Source organism: Triticum urartu, chromosome 4A (assembly GCF_056163025.1).
Source record: "Triticum urartu cultivar PI428250 chromosome 4A, HENAU_Tu73, whole genome shotgun sequence".
Classification (NCBI taxonomy): domain Eukaryota; kingdom Viridiplantae; phylum Streptophyta; class Magnoliopsida; order Poales; family Poaceae; genus Triticum; species Triticum urartu.
This window is the reverse complement of record NC_141876.1, coordinates 578,127,617-578,148,480: the sequence shown is the minus strand read 5'-3', so window position 1 is coordinate 578,148,480 and position 20,864 is coordinate 578,127,617. Positions and strand designations below refer to the sequence as shown.

At 45.6% G+C, this 20,864-nt stretch overlaps 1 protein-coding gene and 1 pseudogene across 1 annotated transcript; one reads left to right on the top strand and one right to left on the bottom strand.

Moving 5' to 3' along the window:
- The first annotated feature begins 3,648 nt into the window (after positions 1-3,648).
- LOC125552911 (uncharacterized) lies at positions 3,649-9,590 on the top strand. The gene is made up of 11 exons (XM_087519052.1): positions 3,649-3,869; positions 4,415-4,457; positions 4,558-4,645; positions 4,764-4,784; positions 4,879-4,961; positions 7,867-7,899; positions 8,334-8,412; positions 8,504-8,556; positions 8,769-8,829; positions 8,949-9,031; positions 9,184-9,590. Exons 2-11 carry the CDS (start codon positions 4,446-4,448, stop codon positions 9,277-9,279), a joined length of 609 nt encoding a protein of 202 aa, XP_087375178.1. The 5' UTR covers positions 3,649-3,869; positions 4,415-4,445; the 3' UTR covers positions 9,280-9,590.
- Positions 6,036-7,277, bottom strand: LOC125552916 (1-aminocyclopropane-1-carboxylate oxidase homolog 1 pseudogene; annotated as a pseudogene).
- Positions 9,591-20,864: the final 11,274 nt, after the last annotated feature.

Here is a 20,864-nt window from a genome sequence, read left to right as displayed (position 1 = left end):
TTGCTTGCTTCAATTGGTACCTTTTGATTGCTTGATTGCTTGTGTCTCTCTTTGTTATGTCCTTGTGGCATATCATTCCTTTAGCAATCTTGGTGCCTCAATATAGTTGGTCTTCCTCCAAGTATTACTGTTGGATATGTGTATTGCATTCCACTCTCTTGTTGAGAAATACACAACTTATGGAGGAACATAATTTATATTGGCCTTCTAAGCTTTTTGCCCATTTTGGCAATTGATGCCAATGGGGGAGAAGTTTCAGAGAGTTTTGTGGATAAGTTTAGAGAGTTTTTTTCTTCTTGCTTTGGTTTTGTACCTAAGCATTTGCATCTCATACACATGCATTGTTGGTTGTTGCGTTGCATGGTGATAAATAATTCCTTATATAAACTCTCTTGAAAGTGATTGTCATCAATTACCAAAATATGGGAGATTGAAAGGACATGCGGTGCCCCCATGTGTGGTTTTGGTGATTGATGACAATCTCTATGGATTAACGGTTGCCTTGAGTTATATTTGAAGCATTTGTCCATAGGATTGTCTTGAAGTCCATGTGTTGCTTTCAAGGAGTTTATGAGATGGACAAAGTGCTTTTCAAGGAATTATCCAAAGATTGGCCATGTGTGAGTTGAGATGGCCAAAGTGCTTTTCAAGGAATTATCCAAAGATTGGTCATGTGTGAGTTGAGATGGCCAAAGTGCTTTTCAAGGAATTATCCAAAGATTGGTCATGTGTGAGTTGAGCTTATTGCAAGCATGTCTTGAAGAAGAAGATTGTGTGATCATTCATGTTTACCTTCAAGACATCATCCAAATGAAGAGAGTTGGAAAGATTCAATGTTGATCAAGACTAAGTCAAGAGTGAATCAAGTTGATCAACTCACAAAGCGTAGAAGAAGTACCGAGAGGGATCAAGTGATCCCATGGTATGGTAAGCATTGTCCATTATGCTTTGTGTACTAACCCATTTGTCTACGTGAGAGTTCTTTATGGGGTTAGGTATGTTTCCATGGTCTTGCGTCAAGAGGAAGATCTCATACAACCCATGGAGGATGACATCAAGTGGTGATCGTCATCAAGTTTGCAGTGTGCAAGTTCAAGTGGAGCAACTCGAAGAGTGGCTCACCCATAATGGAGTATGGGGGAGCAATCAAGCTTGAAGCTAGCCGTCCATTGTGGTGTCAATGGAATTTAGAAGATGTGCCAAAGAGTGGCTCACCCATAGTGGAGTATGGGGGAGCAATCAACTAGTCTTCATCGAGCCAACACAATCAAGAAAGGTGGTCCAACTTGAGGAAGTCAAGATCGTCATCATCTAACTCAAGTGGATTATGTGCAAGGCAAAGGTTTGCCCTTGATAGGTTTTCTATTTTACCGGTCTCATAGTGGTAGTTGGGAGACCAGGTTGTAGGATCGATTGCCGTACTATCAAGGGGGGCTCTCTAGGGAGTAGCTTGATTGTATCATTAGTCGAGAGCTCAAACCATTGCATCCTTGCATCATGTTTCTTGGTTCTTGTTTGATTCCATTTGTGAGTCTTAGAGCTTATGGTCATCTTGATGACAAGCTTGAGTTAATCGAAAACGGAGTTCGCATGCATCTTCTATGATGTTTTCGGTGTTGGAGGTTTTATCAGTCTTATCCGAGGAAGGGTTCTCACCATTTTATTATGGTCCTTTTCTTATTTGCTTCTTATTAATATTTCTCTCAAGATTGTGTTAGCCCTTGTCATTAGCTTTCCAACAAACTTGGTTTCATTGAATTCGGAGCTCGTATGCGAAAGTTGTGGCTGTTTTGATTTTGCCTGTTTTACACAGAGAGGTTGTACCGCCCCATGGAGAGGTTGTACCGCTTGCCCGGTACAACCGGTATTTGGAGCGGTTGTACCGCTCCAAAATTGGTCCGGAGGTTGTACCGGCCATGTACCGCTCTACCACCGGACTGGTCTCTGTTGTGGTGCGGTTGTTGGGCGGTTGTGGGCTGGTTGTACCGCTTATTGCCTGTTACTGGTTGTACCGGTGCTCATAGAGGTTGTACCGCTCCTATGTTGTTCTATACATAACGGGCAGATTCGTGGGGACCTATTTAAGGGGGTCTTCTTCCCCAATGGTTCCCTATCTCTTGAGCTCGTTTTTGCCCCCATTATTGACCTTCTTTGAGCTTGCTAACTCTCAATCCCTCCATGGATTCTTGCTAGTTTTTGAGGGAAAAGAGAGAGGAGATCTAGATCCACATTTCCACCAATCACTTTCTCCTCTATGTGAGGGGAACCCCTTGGATCTAGATCTTGGAGTTCTTGGTGTTCTCCTTCTTGTTCTTCCTCTCATTTTCCTTCCTAGCATTAGTTGCTTCGGTGGGATTTGAGAGAGAAGGACTTGGGCACTCCGTGTGCCTTTGCCATTGCATTTGGTGCATCGGTTTGAGTTCTCCACGGTGATACGTGGAAGTGAAGTTTGAGAAGCTTATTACTCTTGGGTGTTTGGGCACCTTAGAGCTTGTTCCTCTTGGGTGCCTTGGCGCCCTAAACGGTTGGTGTTGTTCGGAGCTCAATCATTGTGGTGTAAAACTCCGGGCAAGCGTCGGGGTCTCCAATTAGGTTGTGGAGATCGCCCCGAGCAATTTGACGGGTACCGGTGACCGCCCCCAAGGGTTGACAAAGTGTACGGGTTCGGTGACCGCCCCCAAGGGTTGCCATTTGTAAGGGTTCGGTGACCGCCCTTAAGGGTCCCTTAGTGGAATCACGGCATCTTGCATTGTGCGAGGGCGTGAGGAGATTACGGTGGCCCTAGTGGTTTCTTGGGAAGCATTGTGCCTCCACACCGCTTCAAACGGAGATTAGCATCCGCAAGGGTGTGAACTTCGGGATACATCGTCGTCTCAGCGTGCCTCGGTTATCTCTTACCCGAGCTCTTTACTTATGCACTTTACTTTTTGATAGCCATATTGTTTCTTGTCATATATCTTGCTATCACATAGTTGCTTATCTTACTTAGCATAAGTTGTTGGTGCACATAGGTGAGCCTAGTTGCTTTAGGTTTTGTGCTTGACAAATTAACCGTTAGGTTTATTCCGCATTTGTTCAAACCTAAATCGTAATCATTTTAAAACGCCTATTAACCCCCCTCTAGGCGACACCCACGATCTTTCAAGCGCACGCCCTCTCCCACCTTTGCCGGCGTGCAGTACTCTCCATACAACTACTCGCCACCCGCCTACGCTTCCTCCCCAACGCTCCCGCTACGCCGTGACCCGCTGCCTTTTGTGAGCAGGAACGATCAAGTTTGAATTTTTCGCGTCCTGGAAACGGCGTCTGGGGACATGACTGTGAGCTAGGTCGCCCTTAGGAACCGAACTAGCACGGGTTCATCCCCAGACCGCTTTTTTTAGCGCCCTGGGGGCCGAACGGCTGGAGATGCTCTGAGGCTGCTGCCGCCCGCTGGCCGGCGTCTCTCACTCGCCGGTGTCCGTGGCGTTGACACCATGGGCATCCGGGCCACTTTACCGCCTCAAGGCTTGATTTGAGAAAACCAAACTTGGGCCCCTGCCTTATCTGGCCCAGCCCAACCACGAGCCTCTCGGTCCATCCATCCCAGGCCACATCTGGTTGCTTCGGCTCTCCCTCCCACCACCGTCCTCGGCTTTGTCTCAAAAAAAAAAAACCACCGTCCTCGGCTCCCCGGAGATCCCGCCGTCGCTGTCTCCGTCGCCGTCGCCGTCGCCGCCACCGGCCCGTGTTGGTGCCGCCCCGGCTGGCTCTTGCAACTTGGAAGGGCTGGTAACACCGCCCCTGCCGCCGCCTCCCTCCCCGCCAGTCCCCGCGCCCGCGGCAAGCGCTCCTCGGCGCCCCTCCTCCTGCCGTCGGATCCCCTCGCCGTGAGTTCCGTGCTCCCTTCATTCTGATCTCCTAGCGTCCTCATAATCCGTTCGTCCCTGATGGAGGCTAGGGTTAACTAATCCTTCGACGTTTGGTTAGTTTGATTGGTGGAACGCTCTGCTGTTTATGCTGCCGTGCCCCGTCGTATTAGGGTTCAATTCGATGTCCAGTTCATTCGGTTCAGTTTCATGCAATGCTAAATATTACAAGATGGACATTCTACCATGCTGTGTTGTTATGCCATGCTCTATCTGTTTTGATTTGATGTGTGGTTCGAATTTCATATCAACGGCACCTCTGTCCCATACTTCTTTTTATGTCGAAAACAATGCAGTCTGCTGTGGATAGTTTGCTGCGCTGGTTAATTTTCAGCCTAAGGATGCATATTGTTTCAATGAGTCAAGTCCCGCTGCCATCATGAGCAGCTTCTCCGATGGTTGAGCAGGGGCATGTTTTGTTCGCTTTGTCGATTGTCATGTGGCAACAATTTGTTCTAGATTATTGTTTTGTTTCTTATGTTTCTTGTACATGTGATGATTCGTAGGTAGCAGCTGCTTGGCGGTGGACAGGGCAAGATGTCTGGCAATGTGAGTTGCTCCTACTCGTAATTCTTTTTTTGTCTGTAGAGAACCCAGTGTGGTGCATTTGAGGATTTTGAGCTGATCTTCTGCTTGTTATGATGCGTAGCCTGCAGGTGTGGATAACACTTTCCGTAGGAAATTTGATAAGGAGGAGTACTTGGAGCGAGCTCGACAGAGAGAGCGGGATGAGAAGGTCCTCCACGATGTCCTACTGTTTTTTGAAAAGTAAACATAATCATATTCATATTCATATGTCTCTCTTGTTCAATACAGTGCTAACATTTGTTCTGTCTTTGTCCCTTGGTTATGCGGATGAAGCCCGGAGAGGCAAGGGTATGCACTCCGTCTAAAGTTATTAATTCTATTAAATCTGCAGCCTTACTGTTATGATCATGCAATACTGAATTATTTCCTCTACAAACGTCAGACAGGGGCCCTCCTGTGCAAAGACAGCCTTTGAAGCATAGGGATTATGAAGTTGATCTTGAGTCTCGTCTTGGTAAAACCCAGGTTTGTCAGTTTCTTATTATGTTTTTCCATGTTTCGTCATTGTTGTATAACCTGTGAACCCAATTGGGTGTGATTCCTCGATTTCTTATGTATATCTGTAACGCCTCGCGTGGTGCGTTTGGAAGTTCCTTATTTAGGTTAATTTGCAACCTAGTATCTGAGACTTCATGTTTATGCTTGATTTGAATTATTGGATGTTGATTTGTGGGTATTGGGTGTTTTAGTATGTCATGGCATTGTATGTTCTTTATGCTGCTATTTTCCCAGAGTCTGTCAAACAGCCGTATATGCTTACTGTTGTATTTGGCAGTTGTAGACAGACACCATACTAAATTAACTATGTCAATATATATATTGAAAGAAAGTAGGGAGTCCCCCTTCAGCTAAGCTCGTTAAGAATTGGATGCTTTATTTGCATAACATTTTAATTATGGTACAGTTTACCATGTTCATGATGTTTGTTTATCTTGTCCTCATGAAATTTGGATTTTAGTCGATGAAGGGCCAAAAAGGATACAAATGTCATCATGGAATTTCATTGTTCATCCGACCGTACCAGTCAAGTAGATGCGCCCTTGTATATATAGTCAGAATACAGAAAATGTACTCAAGAATAGATATGCAGTTTCTGTGCATGTACTATAATCTTGCCATGGCTAGTCTTAATTTGACGCTTTCTGCAATTCATGGAAAGGCCAACAAGCCAGCCATGTTTCAGGTTCTGAAAACTGCATCTGCAATTCTGCATCCATGCGTTCTGGTGACATATAATTTGGCCTGTAATGAGCCTGCTGAAATGAAAGCGGGGAGGGTTCCCTGACTTTTCTTGTAAATTTGGGGAAGCTGAACTAAGACGTTGTCAGTATCTTGCTCCCTGTTTCATTTGTGTTGGATGTCCAATCATTCCATGATGTCCACTTTGGAAAGCAAAAAGGATTAATTTCATCTTGCATTGCTTGGATACATATATATTGAATTCGAACCACAAACACAATCCAAACATCTTGCATTGCTAGCATGGTTATGATTGGAGTGCTGAGCGAGCAACTAGCTTGTAGTTTTGATCGGATGGATTCAGAGCCTCAGGTGCTGGAGCAGAGAGTTGCTGTCAAGGCCCTTGGCCCTGTAGCGCCGGACCAGTCCCGCCATGGTGGTGCTCCTGTACAGCGCCTCGCCGTCGGTGACAATTGGCTGTTGCACTCGTGTGGACGTGGCCGCGCCCTGCCGCCGGAAGAAGCAGGCCATGAAGACGCGGGGCCTGACACTCTTGGCCACCATGCGGTGCTCCACGCTCCTGAACTTGCCGTTGGAGACGAGCTGCAGGAACTCGCCGACGTTCACCACCAGCGCGCCCGCCACTGCCGGCACGTCCACCCAGACGACATCTGACTTCTTCTTGTCATTTTCCTGTAGTCCGTCGACGAGCACCTGGAAGCCGCCCACAGCGTCCTGGAGGACCACGGTCAGGAAGCAGGGGTGGGCGCTGGTGCCCAACGTCAGGTGCGGCTCTGGGCAGGATGGGTAGTAGTGGCTAGCGAGCCCCTCCAGGCACGCAGCATCCTCCTCCAGGTGCTCACGGCGGAGGCCCAGTGCCTTCGACAACAGCTCGAGCAGGGTGCGGCCCAGCTGCTGCACCAACCTCATGTACTTGGGCGCGATGGTCCTGCACGCGGGCGGTATCTCCTCGGGCGGTGTCGGCTCCGGCGCCGTCTCCATGAAAAGGGTGCCGTGCCAGTTGGCCGCTGGCGACCGGAACAGGTCGAAGTTGCTCTGGTACCTCACGTGCCGGCGAGAGTCCCGGCTGTAGTAGGGCGCCTTGGCCTCCGCCGGCTCCCCGTGAAAGCCCCGCAACACTACAAGCATCTCTGACATGGCCGCCTTGGGCACGCCATGGTTCACCACCTGGAAGAAGCCCACCATCTCCGCGGTGACCAGCTCAGCTCGCTCAGATGGTGTGGTAGTAGTAGTAGCACCCACGGCAGCCGCGAGATTGATGACCGGGATGGTAAAGTGGTGCTCATGGTCTGCATGCAAATGGCGGAGGGGGAGGGGGTGGTGGAAGATGGAGAGGGTGGTGGAAGATGGAGGGGATGGTGGTGACGCCCGTGTCGACGAGGCCCTTGAAGCTGGCCTTGGTGTTGTCGAAGGCCTTAAGGGCACGAAGGCGATCGGAGTCGGAGGCCATCAATTGTTGCACTACTCCACTAGATGAGGATTGCTGCTCCTTTAAAGGAACTCTGGGCCGGTGCAAATCGTGCGAGATCGAAAAGCTCGATCCACTATATATTAATTCTCTTCATTACCTATCTCTTCTCAACTGCTATGCAAGAGACAACCTAACTTGCAGTTCTTTATGTAATCATTGCGGTGGTTGATCCATTATTGTTTCTTTATCATTTTCCGAAAAGAAAAAGAAATCATGGTTTCCCTGTCAAAGACCAGGCTCGAATGGTAAATTCACTAGTTTGAGTTAGCCAAATAAGAAGAATATAATAGCCAAGGCCTTACGAAGAGCGGACTTTTATAGTGTTCTGTAAGGTTGTGGCTAGATTGACTCTACTGGAGAACTCCTTTGAGTAGTACTGCTGCTGTGCTGTATTACTATATACCAGGAGTCTAGGACAATGATTAACAGTTTGATATTACGAGCACATGACTAGGACAATGATTAACAGTTTGATATTACCAGCATATGATTAGAAGTATGAATGAGCATTGCAAAATATTAGTAACTTAAGTCCATGTATGAATGTTTTATTTGTATAGGTGGCTCGGTTTGGTCATTTACTCATTTATCATCGATAAGCTGTTTTTTTTTGTTCGCTATATAACAATCTGTATAGATAAAATAGACGCTCTATTATGTAAATGTATAACTAACCATATTATTTTGCCTCCTTTTCAGGTGGTAACCCCAATCGCACCTTTGAGTCAGCAGGTTTGTCCCAAAATCTCACAGGGCTTGTTATTTTAGATAAGAAATGACAATGTTTGTAATAAAACACTAAAATTTCCAGTTTGGCTTACTTGATAGACATTCTGCCAGAGTATGTGATTCCTTGTTGTTTGTTCGTTGTACTACTTGAGAACTCTGTGGGGTCTTAATTCAGAAGACCTGTTGTATGTGGTGTTCTTTAGATTTTGGTCTCATGTTTCCACAATCAGTCATTACTCACTAGTGTTTGATTCATCACTTGCTTGATCTTCTTTAACATACCAATCCATGATATTTAGAACAACACTATTGCTACATAATTTATCTTGCTTGCCATTGGATTGGAGGACGATGCAAATATTAATGATTAACTAGATACTGTTCATGCTCAGTTTATCGCACAAAAGCTTGTTCTCAGTTTACCAACTTTCTGGCAGGCTGGATACTACTGTTCAGTATGTGAGTGTGTTGTTAAAGATTCAGCCAACTATTTGGATCATATAAATGGCAAGAAGCGTAAGTACCTGCAAACTCTATTTTAAGTTCAGTTGGTCTAGCAAACTTGCCTATCATCAGTCTCATGTTTTATGGTTTGAACATTTGACAGACCAGCGAGCATTGGGCATGTCTATGCGTGTTGAAAGGGCATCACTCGAACAGGTAAAAAAAATTGAAGCTTGTCCTTTGGACCCGAGGCCATCTAATAATTAAAATCATTATTCATCATGCGCTGGTTATTTCGTTGGTTTATCATCTCATCTCAAATTAAAAATGAAAATCTTCGAGTTATCTAAGCCAAGTGGACAGCTGCTTGCATAGTTGCATGGTTGCCTTCCATATGTTTCAATGTTAATAACTCTTTCTGCCCGCAGGTGCAAAAACGGTTTGAGGCACTTAAGAAGAGGAAGGACCCAGCCAGCTTCAGTGAACAAGGTGATGCAATGCGAAAACATCATCTAGGATGTCATTTCTCCTCTCTTTTCATTGTCCACAGAATTGTATACCAGATTGCTGTCTGAAATTTAAAATTGGCTTCTTGGCCTTTTCTTCAGATTTGGATGAGAGAATATGGAAACAGCAGCAAGAGGAGGAGGAGAAGAAGCGTCAACGCAGAGAAAAGAAGAAAGAAAAGAAGGTATAAGTACAATCTTTTATGTGTGCCTATGTGTATGTAATTTCCTGTTTCTACTACGTACGTGTTTTCCATTGAACACGAGACTTGACTTGCAGTCTGTCAGTTTATTGAGCTGTTGAGAATTGTAATGACATGGTATGATTTGGTTTCAGAAAGAGCAGGCTGGCCAGAATGAACCTGAGGACATTGATCCTGATGTTGCTGCTATGATGGGCTTTGGCGGGTTCGGCACCTCTTCAAAGAAGTGAAAATTGCTGCTTCATTCCGTTGGTCTGTGGCTGCCGAAGACGTCGCCGTGGCTCTGTGCACCTGGATCTCAGCATAGGTCAGACACAGCTCTGATGCAGAGCCGCAGTGTTGTGATTAGTGTAGTACTGGAGCCTTGTTTGCAACCGCTACCTGATAATGTCAGCGAAAGGATACTTGATGCTGGAACAATTCAGCTTCTGTAATTTGTGACCGTGATCATTTGTGAGAAATGAGACGACTAATTCGTCTAGATGCCGCTGTGTCATTTGAGAGGCATTTTATCTGAGAAATGAGATAACTAATTCGTTTACACGCTGTTGTTATATCAGCTTGCGAGAAAAGCAAATGATGTGTTTGCAGGCTGTTTGTTGTCTTATTCTCCCATATTCTCCGTTTTGGAAAAGAAAAAATATATTAAGTTTGCATATACTCTACGATATAAGTCAGGAGTAACATAAATGATGGATTTGTGACAAAACTGGCAAGTTAGAAGGTTTTGTTGTCGTTACCTTCGGGCAGACGTATCCAGTGAAAACTGGAATTCCGTGGAAGCCTGAAAACTGTAAAATCCTAAAATACCTCGTGACCACTTGAACATATTTTTACAGAAAACTCCTTTCCTCTCCCTTGCTTGACCTGTGCTATACACGGCAAGCCCAGCCCACTTCTTCTCCCTTAGGCCTTGTTTGGTTCCTTCAGATTTGAAGGGGTTTGGAGGAGATTGAGAGGGATTAAATCCCCCACAAGTCAAAATCCACCTCAATCCCTTCCAATCCTCTTCAATCCCTTGTGGGAGGGATTAACCGAACAAGCCCTTAGGAATTTTTCAATGAGGGAATTTTTATATTTATACCAATATAGAATACTTTTGTGATTTGTTCTATATGGATATTTATTAATTAGGAATTTTTTTATGTGGGGCTGTTTTATTTGTACACTAGACTAGAATCCTATATGATTTCCCCTATACTAGCAAAAGAGCCCATGCGTTGCAATGGGAGAGAAAACATAACACACGTTCTTAACTCAATAACCATCACTCAAGACCACAATAGGTCCATCTCCTTTATTTTTGCGAGACATCATATTTGTGTTGCCGCTTATCCTCCTCACCCTCGCCGACGATGGCCTCGGTGTTCACACAAAACAACAAAAAATGTGTGTTGAATATGGTTAATCCTAAGGCGTTTCTCTCTCCCTCTCCCCCCCCTCTCTCTTCCTCTCTCTCTCTCGCTCGCTCGCTTTCTCTCACTCTCGCGATGGGAAATCTGTTGTTTCCCTTACGACATTTTTCAGAGGTATGCATGTGTAGTTATTGATATTTTCTTTTCCGTATATGGTTATAGTGGGGTGTTTATTTGCAATCTGGATCGCCGCCAGTATGAAAAAAACAAATCTTGCGCTATAAATTATAAGTTTGCTTCAATAACAATATTTTAAAAATATTTAACAGGTAAAATTAACATCATATTTAGATTCCACATATTTTTCTAATAAAATTTCATATATAATATGTTAAAATCAAAGTTACAGTTTAAAAGATACAGATAATTTAGAAAATCATTTGGTTTGACTTAAATATATTCCAAAAAAATATTTAAAAATACTTAACTGGTAAAATAATCTCATATTCATATTCTACATATTTTTCTAATCAAATTTCATATATAACATGTTTAAATCGGAGTTACAGTTTAAAAAATATGGATGATGTTAAAAAGCATTTGTTTGATTTAAATATGATCCGCGGATGAATTACCTAAAACATCAGGGCGGTTTTCGAAAAATGTAAAATAACGGTTCGGGTGTGACTTAAATCCGGACGGCAGATTAATTTCAAGAAAAGACAGAAACTTTTGTGTAAAATACGAAAATAACGATTCGTTTTAACTTAAAACAGGACTGCCGGTTGAATTCTCTGAAATAGAGGAACTTTTCTGAAAAATGCCATGATGGACGAAAAAAACTTAATTTGCTTTATTATTAGGTAAAGATAAAGATAAAGATAGAGAGTATATGATTATTTTTCCTGGTTACTCCGCACTACGTTTCAAACAAAACTCTGCACCTGTTCAAACCTCCTTTCCTTTCTGGCTTTCATATGGTACGTATGATAAACAAAACTGGTACATATTCAGTCCTGTAGGTTTGTTTGGACATGACACTGCAATCTTGTGTTTTTCTTTCTTTAATAATCCTTTGCTTTTTGAATGAAAGATGGCCTGAGCATAATTATAAATACACCTTGAGCATTTCATTTACATTAAAATCTGCTCGAAAACACGTTTTGTCAGAGGTGCTCAAACACGTGTTGATGGGCTAAAAATACACTGGAAAAGATATATTTGTGCCAATTTCTAGTCTAGTTCAAACAAAGTGATTCATGATCTAGTCCCCTAAATCAACTCGGGATCTAGTTCAAACAAAGTGATTCATGATATATTTGAAGCCCAGCGACCCAAACTATACCGCGCACGTGTTTCTTCGCAATTTCCTGATGGCGCTGTCCAACAATTTCCTGATGGAGCTGTCCATCCTACTGTTCCACGATCAGTCCAGTGTCGGGCAGATGGCGACCTCGCCTCGCCTGGTTCTACTAGTACTAGTCTGCATGCTTGACATTTCTCTTGTTGCACCTACTTAGATACTACTTTCTTGGTCTCATAATATAAGAGCATTTTTTTTTGGATGAGGATTTATGGCTTTTGGGTGTCACACACCCCTATATGAAAATAGCATTAAAAAACATATTAGAAAAATTCAAAAAAATCTGAAATTTTGGGATATGAAACTTGGGTGCCCGTTGTACACGCTGTTCAGTTTCGTGAGGAATTGGTGCCCGTGGTAATGCCATAAAAAGGACAAAAAAATCGTATTTGCAGAAAAAACCGAATGTAACATATGTCGGACAGTCATTCCTACGCCGCGGATACCATGAGCACCCATTCCCCACGAAAATGAGTACGGGTGTGCAACAGGCACTAATGTTTCATAACCTGAAATTTCCTGATATTTTTTCATATAGGGGTGTGTGGCACCCGAGAGCTGCAATGCATTTTCCTATTTTTTGACATTAATATAAAAGCATTTTTTGATACTACACTAATGTAAAAAACCGCTCTTATATTATGGGACGAAGGGAGTACTGTAGTAAGTTGTAATCAATTGTCCCCTTGGTTGACAGGACCGCCTCACCAGATAAACACGTACTACAGTAGTAGTATTGCGATATGACCGGAGCAAAACAACACACTCTTCGTGCACGCCGCGCGCGATTCGAGCCAATCCAGTTAATCCAACCGGATGTACTACTACCTCTGTGTCTACATATAAGAGGGAGCAGGCGAGCGCGAGTGTGAAGCTAGTTTCAGTTCCCTGGTTTAGGCCTTCTTTGGTTTGGAGGAATTTCATAGGAATTCTAGAGAATAAGATTTTTATAGGATTTTTTTTCTTTAGAGCCTTTTGGTTCATAGGAATGGATTCCTATTCCTACATAGGATTTGTTCCTATCCTTCACATTTCATAGGAAAATAAAAATGAGCCTAGACTCAATAAAAAATTTCCTTTGGTGTGAACCAAATGACATTTTGTTTCCTATTCCTACTCATAGGATTTGAGATACATGTCATCTCATTTCCTACAAATTTCCTATTCCTATGATAATCATATTCTATGAACCAAAAGAGGCCTTATATCTCAAGGTCCGGCTGGGATTTGAGACTTTTTTTTGAAATGGAGGCAACAGATTTGCCTCATATATTAATTAAGAAGAGTATAGAATTTTTGTTGCAAGCCCCAAACTACTTAGGACTCACTCTCCTCTCCTGGTACAATAGTGCCCAATTTTTTTGCTCTGGCTAAAACCCAAAGTTTGATCTCACATCTAATGTTGTTGAGTAGGATTGTTGTTAGTGCATTCTTGTGCCGAAGGACGCGGGTGTTCTGCCCATTGCAAATGGTCCAACTGACAAGCATTGTAAGGGACGCCATGGCCTTCCCGTTGGACGTGCTGTCGTCGGATCTCTTCGACCACCAATCACACTAACAGAGTCCTCTAGTTGCCAATCCTAAGTATCGAATTCAATCAATTGCAGCCAGTCGTCCACCATGTTCCAAAGACGGAGCGTGAACCGACATTTGTAGAAGAGGTGCGGCCCGGATTCTTGGACTTGCTTGCAGAGTGGGCAAAGGTCGCAGTTAGGCCATCCTCGCTTGGCCAGTTGGTTGCCGGTCCAAATACAGTCTTGGTTAGCCAACCAAGAGAAGAACTTGACCGTGGGAGGCGCCCAAGCTTTCCATATCATGTGATCCATTGGAGAGTAGATCGTTCCCAAGAATTGGGCCTTATAGGCGGAGGCTGTGGAGTAGTGCCCATTGTTCGCGTATTTCCACAAAATATTGTCTTCAACATGCTCATCAAGGTGGAAGCCTTGAATGGTTGCCCAGAGGGCCACAAATTGGTGGATATGCTCCATGGTGAAGTTTGTCGAAACTTTGACTTTGGCAACCCAAGGCCCATTGTTGAGCGCCTCCCTTACCTTCCAATTTTTGGGCAATGAAGCCTCGAAAATGTGTGGAGCTATCTCCTTGGGCTTCCGGTTGTTAATCCATGAAGCCTACCAGAAGGGGATTCTTGATCCATTCCCTACGGTGATGGTGGTGGATGCGTAGAAGAGATTGAGGTCATGTTCATCGCAGGGGTTGCCCATGCCAACCCACGGTTTGGAAGGCTCTTTCCATTCAAACCATGGACATTCGAGTCTCAAAGCTCATGCAAACTTGTCTATGTTGAGCACCCCAAGGCCTCCACACTCGTACACATTGCATACCAGTTCTCAATTGACTCTGCATTTCACTCCTGTTGTCTTGTCTGAGCCAACCCAAAGGAAAGCTCTTTCCAATTTATTGGTACTGTGTAGGGTGCTCGAGGGAACGATGAGAGGCATAATGTAGTATGACACTTGGGAGGAGAGGACTGATTTTACAAGGGCGGTGGGTCCAATGGCAGCGATGTTGCCACCATCCCAAGGAGTGAGCTTAGCTGCCACCTTGTCCTCCAAGAATTGAAAGTCCACTTTTTTCAGTTGCCATATCGAGATAGAGAGTCCCAGGTATCTCATTGGGAAGGAGGATCTTTTGGCCGGCAGGTTATGAAGGATGGGTGTCAAGTTTATGTTGCCGCATCTGATGGGTACGACTGGACTCTTCTAAAAGTTGGTTGCAAGGCCCGTGACCTTGCCAAAGCAGTGTAAAATCTGAGATAGCCGGTCAATGTCCCTCTTGATGGGCACCATGAAAACTGTCGCGTCATCCGCATAGAGAGAGGTGAGGAAACCTCTTTTCTGCAAAAGGTCGATGATGTATTCCCATTTGATCGAATCTATAGCTTTGCAGATGTCCAGCTTGAAAAGGAGTGACGGGGTTTTTGATCTTTTGAAGCCTCCGAGCAAGGTTTCTGATGTAGATGAAGTTGTTTTGGATGCACCTTCTCTTAATGAATGCACTTTGCATGTTCGAGGCAAGGGCGTTCATGTGATGGTGCAGTCTATTCGCTAGGACTTTCGTAATGATCTTTGCAATGATGTGGATGAGGCTAATTGACCTATAATCCGGTATCCCCTCCGTGCCCTCCTTCTTGGCAAAAGTACCACATTGGCCAAATTAAGCCAATGAAGGTTGGCACTATGTAGATCCTCAAACAGACGAGCCACTGCCATCATCTCCCCCTTCATCATTTGCCAACATTTTCTGAAGAAAAGACCGGTGAAACCCTGGGGCCTTGTCAGTGAGCATGTCATTGATCACCGTTTTAAGCTCCTCCTCAGAGATGGGGTCCTCATGATCTGACAGTACATGAGTCTCCATGTTGAGCTCGCCCCAGTTTAGGTCAAGGTACCTTAGTTCCCTCTCCTCATAACCTCACTGAAGTGATAACAAATGAGCTCCTCTTTTTTTCTCATGTTTGGTGATCCACCCATGGTTGTGTTTGAGTCTATGTATGTGATTTTGCATCTTCGCACATTAACCTTCCGGTGGGAGTATTTGGTGTTTGCATCACCCTCCTTTAGATTGGTCATTTTAGCACATTGATGCTTTCAAGCTATCTCGATGACTAATAAGGAGATGACCCTCCTTTTTAACCTCTTGCAGAGGTCCATTTCTTTCAAGGATAAAGCTCTGCTTTCCTGGGCTATGTCTAGGTGGAGGATGACCAGCAGAGCGCCATGAAGATGGACTTTTGATTTGGAAAAAGGTGTCCTACTTCACTCAGTGAGCCCAGTGCCCATTTTTTCAGATTGTGGTGTAGCACCTGCCAAGACTCAGAGTGTGAAGTTGGCTCCGCCCATGCCTTTTGAACCACGTCAGTGAGGCCCGGCATCTGAAGGAAATATGCCCTAGAGGCAATAATAAAGTTTTTATTTATATTTCCTTATACCATGATAAATGTTTATTATTCATGCTAGAATTGTATTAACCAGAAACTTAGTACATGTGTGAATACATAGACAAACAGAATGTCACTAGTATGCCTCTACTTGACTAGCTCGTTGAATCAATGATGGTTATGTTTCCTAACCATAGACATGAGTTGTCATTTGATTAACGGGATCACATCATTAGAGAATGATGTGATTGACTTGACCCATCCGTTAGCTTAGCACGATGATCGTTTAGTTTGTTGCTATTGCTTTCTCCATAACTTATACATGTTCCTATGACTATGAGATCATGCAACTCCCGAATACCGGAGGAACACTTAGTGTTTGGGATATACTTACCGGAGGTAAACCGGCTAGGCATGGCCGGATTAGCTCCATGAAGATTGAAGCCCATGAAGATGGCAAGATACTGGCGCTTTAAGAAGGCCCAAGGCCCAAAGACGGATTAAAGCCTGTAGTTGTGAACCGACTTTATCATGTAAACTTGTATTGTAAGTTAGAGGAATAGAGACCGAGCCGGACACCTCTATGATCCGGCCTCGGGACTCTGTAAATCGGCGGGCGTCAACCTGTGTATATAAAGGGATGACCCGACCACAGTTTGAGGACAGAAAACAACAACTCGAGGGCCAGTCAAAGCGGATTCGCTCCCTGGTCATCGAAACCCTAGCAATACCAATCACAACTAGACATAGGCTTTTACCTTCATCGAAGGGGCCGAACTAGTATAAACTCCCCGTGTCCCCTTGTCCAGTTTAACCCCTTTAAGCTAACCCATTGCGATGGCTCCACGACTACGTCCTTTCACAAGGACATCTGCCATGACAAACCCACGACAGTTGGCGCCCACCGTGGGGCTATCGCACGATGGTTTCGAGTTCTTAAAGGGCAGCTTTGATGGACTCAAGGGATACACTGTGGGCTGGATGACGAAGAGTCGTCGCGGCAAGCTCTACATCGACAATGTAGGATGGGGCCCCGAGGCCGATTCAATCGAATATGGGTATCGGGTCCCCTTTGGTGGGATTCACGTCTTCATCGGCAAGATTGGCGAACCGGGCCCTGAGCCGGACACCTGCACCGACATCATCGAGACGGCTCAGCGTGCAAGCCCTTCCCCGGTTCAGCCCATGGCGAAGCATGTTTTCGTAGGTGTCATCCATGGAGCAGAATATGAGGATGGACCGGCATCCGATAGAGAAACCGTTGTCTGCTCCGACAATGAGTCTTCTGGAGAGACCGAATCGCTCTATCAGTTGCAGGATGGCCGAATTAGTGGAGGTTCTGAGGGCAACAGTATTCCGGACTCCCCTGATCTGCCAAACCGGGCTGCTATCTTCATGGCCGGTACACAATCAGCGCCCCACTCATCAACCGCCGCAGCAATACTCTCCGGTTCAGCAACAGCCACGTCGGCGGGGGCAGGGAGCTCTGCGCCACCTCCGGCTCAAGTTCTGTCTGACTTGTTCGATGCTTTGGCAACATTGATGGCCGCAGAGGTGGATGCAGCAGCCCGGGATCAGCACAATGCAGAGATCGCAAAGGTAAAGGATCAGATAACTCAGGCTAAAGCGGACCTAGCAGCAGAGAACGCTAGGATGGCTACAGAACGGGCCGAGTTGGAAGCTCAGGCCTACCGGCTTAGGCTGGATCAGAATGCTTCAGAGGAAGTCATGAGAAGAAGATACCGATCGCATCTCCCGCCGAGTTATGAGCCAAGAAATCTCTTCAATACGCCAGGAGCAGGAACGAGTAACCAGCCAATACTAAACCGGACGGAGGCGCCAGGGACAGGAGCGTCGGTTCAGCCGCGTGCGACGGACCCGCCTCGTCAGAACAACATTGTACCACAGTATGTTCCAACACCTCCCGGGCATTACTCCAACCCGTTGGACAACATTGTGGCCGCCGCTTCACGGTTGGCAGCCCTCCCAACCGACGGCGAATCACCAGTTGCGATTGAGGCACGACGGGCCAGAGATCTCCTTCAAACAGCTCTAAACCAGCAGCAGGCATATTCTCACAGTCGTGAGAGGATTCATTCCACCCCCTGTTCAAGCCGGAGCTACAGCAAGCACGTTGAGGATGAACCGGCCGTGTCAAGCAGTGCACGTCGCCGTAACTCGCCGCGAGGGCACAACCCGGCAGGGGGAGGTGCTAATGCGCAGGATGTGGTGGATCATGGTCGCGCACCTCGAGAGGCCGAGTTAGCAGCTCTGCACGGAGCCCGTCAACCCACGCCGGTTCACCCTACCGCTTCAGTAGAGCCAGGTGTGGTATTCAGTTCCTTAGGGGTGCCGTGTCTCACCCCCGCTTTGCGTAATGTGCGACTGCCCAAGGATTTCAAAGGACCTCATAAGGTACCCAATTACACCGCCGATCTGCAACCAGAGGCATGGGTTGAAAGTTACGAGATGGCAATGGAGATGTTAGATGTGGATGAAGCGGTATGTGCTAAATACTTCACCATGATGTTGGAAGGAACAACTCGTACTTGGCTGAAGAGCTTACCAACTAACTCTGTCGGATCATGGGCCGAATTGAAGCATCGGTTTATCCAAAACTTCAAAGATACTTGTAAGCAGCCCATGTCAATTGTGGATCTGGCCGCTTGTGTCCAAGAGGATGGGGAGTCCATGACCCATTGGGTAAAGCGGGTGTCAGCTATTTTACATTCATCGGATCGTATCAATGCAGATACCGCAGTGCTAACGTTGGAGGGCAATTGCCGTTTTCTGCCGCTCAAACAGAAGTTAGGAAGGCTCAAACGTCACTGCAATGATATGTCAACGTTTATGGCCGCTTTGGTTAAGTACGCCAATTCAGATAATACCAAAGACCCTGACTCAGAGGAGGACAAACCGGGGAAAGGGAAAAAGAACGGCAACACCAAGGGTCAGCAGCATAATCCGGCAGGCCATGGGAACAATGGTAAGCGCAAGGCCGACAACAGTTTGGACTTTGTGGCTAACACCAATGCTCAGGAGAATGGTCAGCGTCGTAAGGGCAAGCAGACCTAGAGGGGCGGAGGTTCAGGCCCCAGTTTGGAGCGCCTGTTAAATCAACCCTGTCCAAAGCATGGATCAAAGGAGAAGCCAGCATCGCATCTTTGGAAGGATTGTTATATCATGCGAGATTTCAATAACTCCAATATGTTTCAGTACGATAATGGCCCGCCCGGTGGTTCAGGAGGTGGTTTCCACAGGCCGGGTTACAGAGGCGGCAGCTTCGGTTTAGGATTTCAGGGCAATCAAACCGGACACAACAATCAAGGGAACCAAGGCAACCAGGAAGGTTACAACCATCAGGGGAACCAGCAGCAGCAACAGTCAGGTTATCAGAGCAATCCTAAGCAGTTAAATAGTGGGCAATATCATGTCTTCACCACTAGCTTGTGTAAGCGTGATCAGAAGCTTCACAAGAAGGCAGTGAACTCTGTTGAACCGGCGGTGCCTCAGTATTTGCGCTGGTCTGAGCAACCCATTTTATGGAGTAGAGAGGATCACCCGCCCCGGGTTGACAATCCGGGTCATCTGGCCTTAGTGGTGGCCCCTCAAGTTGGGGGATATAAGTTCACTAAGGTACTCATGGATGGGGGAAGTAGTATCAACATTCTATATTATGATACCTTCCGTCGTATGGGGTTGACAGATAAGAATCTTAAACCGTCAAACACCGTTTCCCATGGTGTGGTGCCTGGTAAGTCTGCATATCCAGTGGGCAAGATAGCCTTAGAGGTGGATTTTGGAGATGATCATGATTCAAGATCACAAACATTGACTTTTGAGGTGGTAAAAATTAGAAGTCCGTATCACGCTTTGTTTGGGCGACCGGCTTACGCTAAGTTCATGGCGAGGCCGTGTTATGTTTATCTACAGCTTAAAATGCCAGGTCATAAGGGGACCATCACAGTACACGGGAGCAGGAAGATCACTTTGGAATGTGAGGAAGGTGATGCGGCTTATGCTGAGTCAGTTTGTGCCACGGAGGAGCTGAAGTTTTATAAAGACCAAGTTGATCCGGCAGATATGACTTCTTTGAAAAAACCAACTACGGAATACAATCCGGTGTTGAAATTTAAATCGGCCACAGATACTAAGATGGTTGATTTTGTTCCTGGTGATTCATCCAAGCAGTTCAGCATCAGCGCTAACCTGGATCCCAAATAGGAAAGCGCGCTCATCGAGTTCATCCATGATAACCGAGACATCTTTGCATGGAAACCTTCTGACATGCCAGGTGTACCGAGGGAACTCACTGAGCACACACTTAACATTGATCCTAAGTTTAAACCGGTCCAGCAGTTTCTCCGCCGCTTCAATGAAGAAAGGCGCAAGGCTATTGGTGAAGAGGTAGCTCGGTTATTGGCCGCAGGGTTTATCATGGAGGTCTTTCACCCGGAGTGGTTGGCTAATCCGATGCTGGTTCTTAAGAAAAATGGCACTTGGCGTATGTGTGTAGATTACACAGACTTGAACAAGGCTTGCCCTGCAGATCCCTTTGCCCTCCCTCGTATTGATCAGATTATTGATGCTACGGCGGGTTGTGACCGTTTGTGTTTTCTGGACGCTTATTCTGGTTATCATCGGATCAAAATGGCAGTTAAGGACCAGGAGAAGACGACTTTTATAACTCCTTTTGGAGCCTTCTACTATGTCTATATGCCTTTTGGGCTCAAGAGTGCCCAGGCGACTTATCAACGCTGTGTTCAGAATTGTCTTCATAAGCAGATTGGGCGCAATGTTCATGCATATGTAGATGATATTGTGATAAAGTCCAGGAAGGAAGAAACATTGATAGATGATTTGAGAGAAACCTTTGATAACCTCCGGGTTTACAAGATGATGCTCAATCCGGAAAAGTGTGTCTTTGGTGTCCCGGCAGGCAAACTCTTGGGTTTTCTGGTGTCAAACAGAGGCATTGAGGCTAATCCGGAAAAAATCTCAGCAATTACATCTTTGGCTAAACCGGCATGTATCAATGACGTTCAACGTTTGGCCGGCCGGATTGCGGCTTTGAGCCGGTTTATCAGTCGTCTTGGGGAGAAGGCTATCCCTCTATATCAGATGCTAAAGAAAACAGATGATTTTGTCTGGAGTGAGGTGGCTGATAAAGCATTTGAGGATCTGGAGAGGCAGTTAGCT

Coding starts and splice junctions, on each gene's coding strand:
- LOC125552911 (XM_087519052.1), top strand. Junction 4,962..7,866: donor CTCGTCTTGGTAAAACCCAG/GTTTGTCAGTTT, acceptor CCTCCTTTTCAG/GTGGTAACCCCAATCGCACC. Junction 8,557..8,768: donor AAAGGGCATCACTCGAACAG/GTAAAAAAAATT, acceptor TTCTGCCCGCAG/GTGCAAAAACGGTTTGAGGC.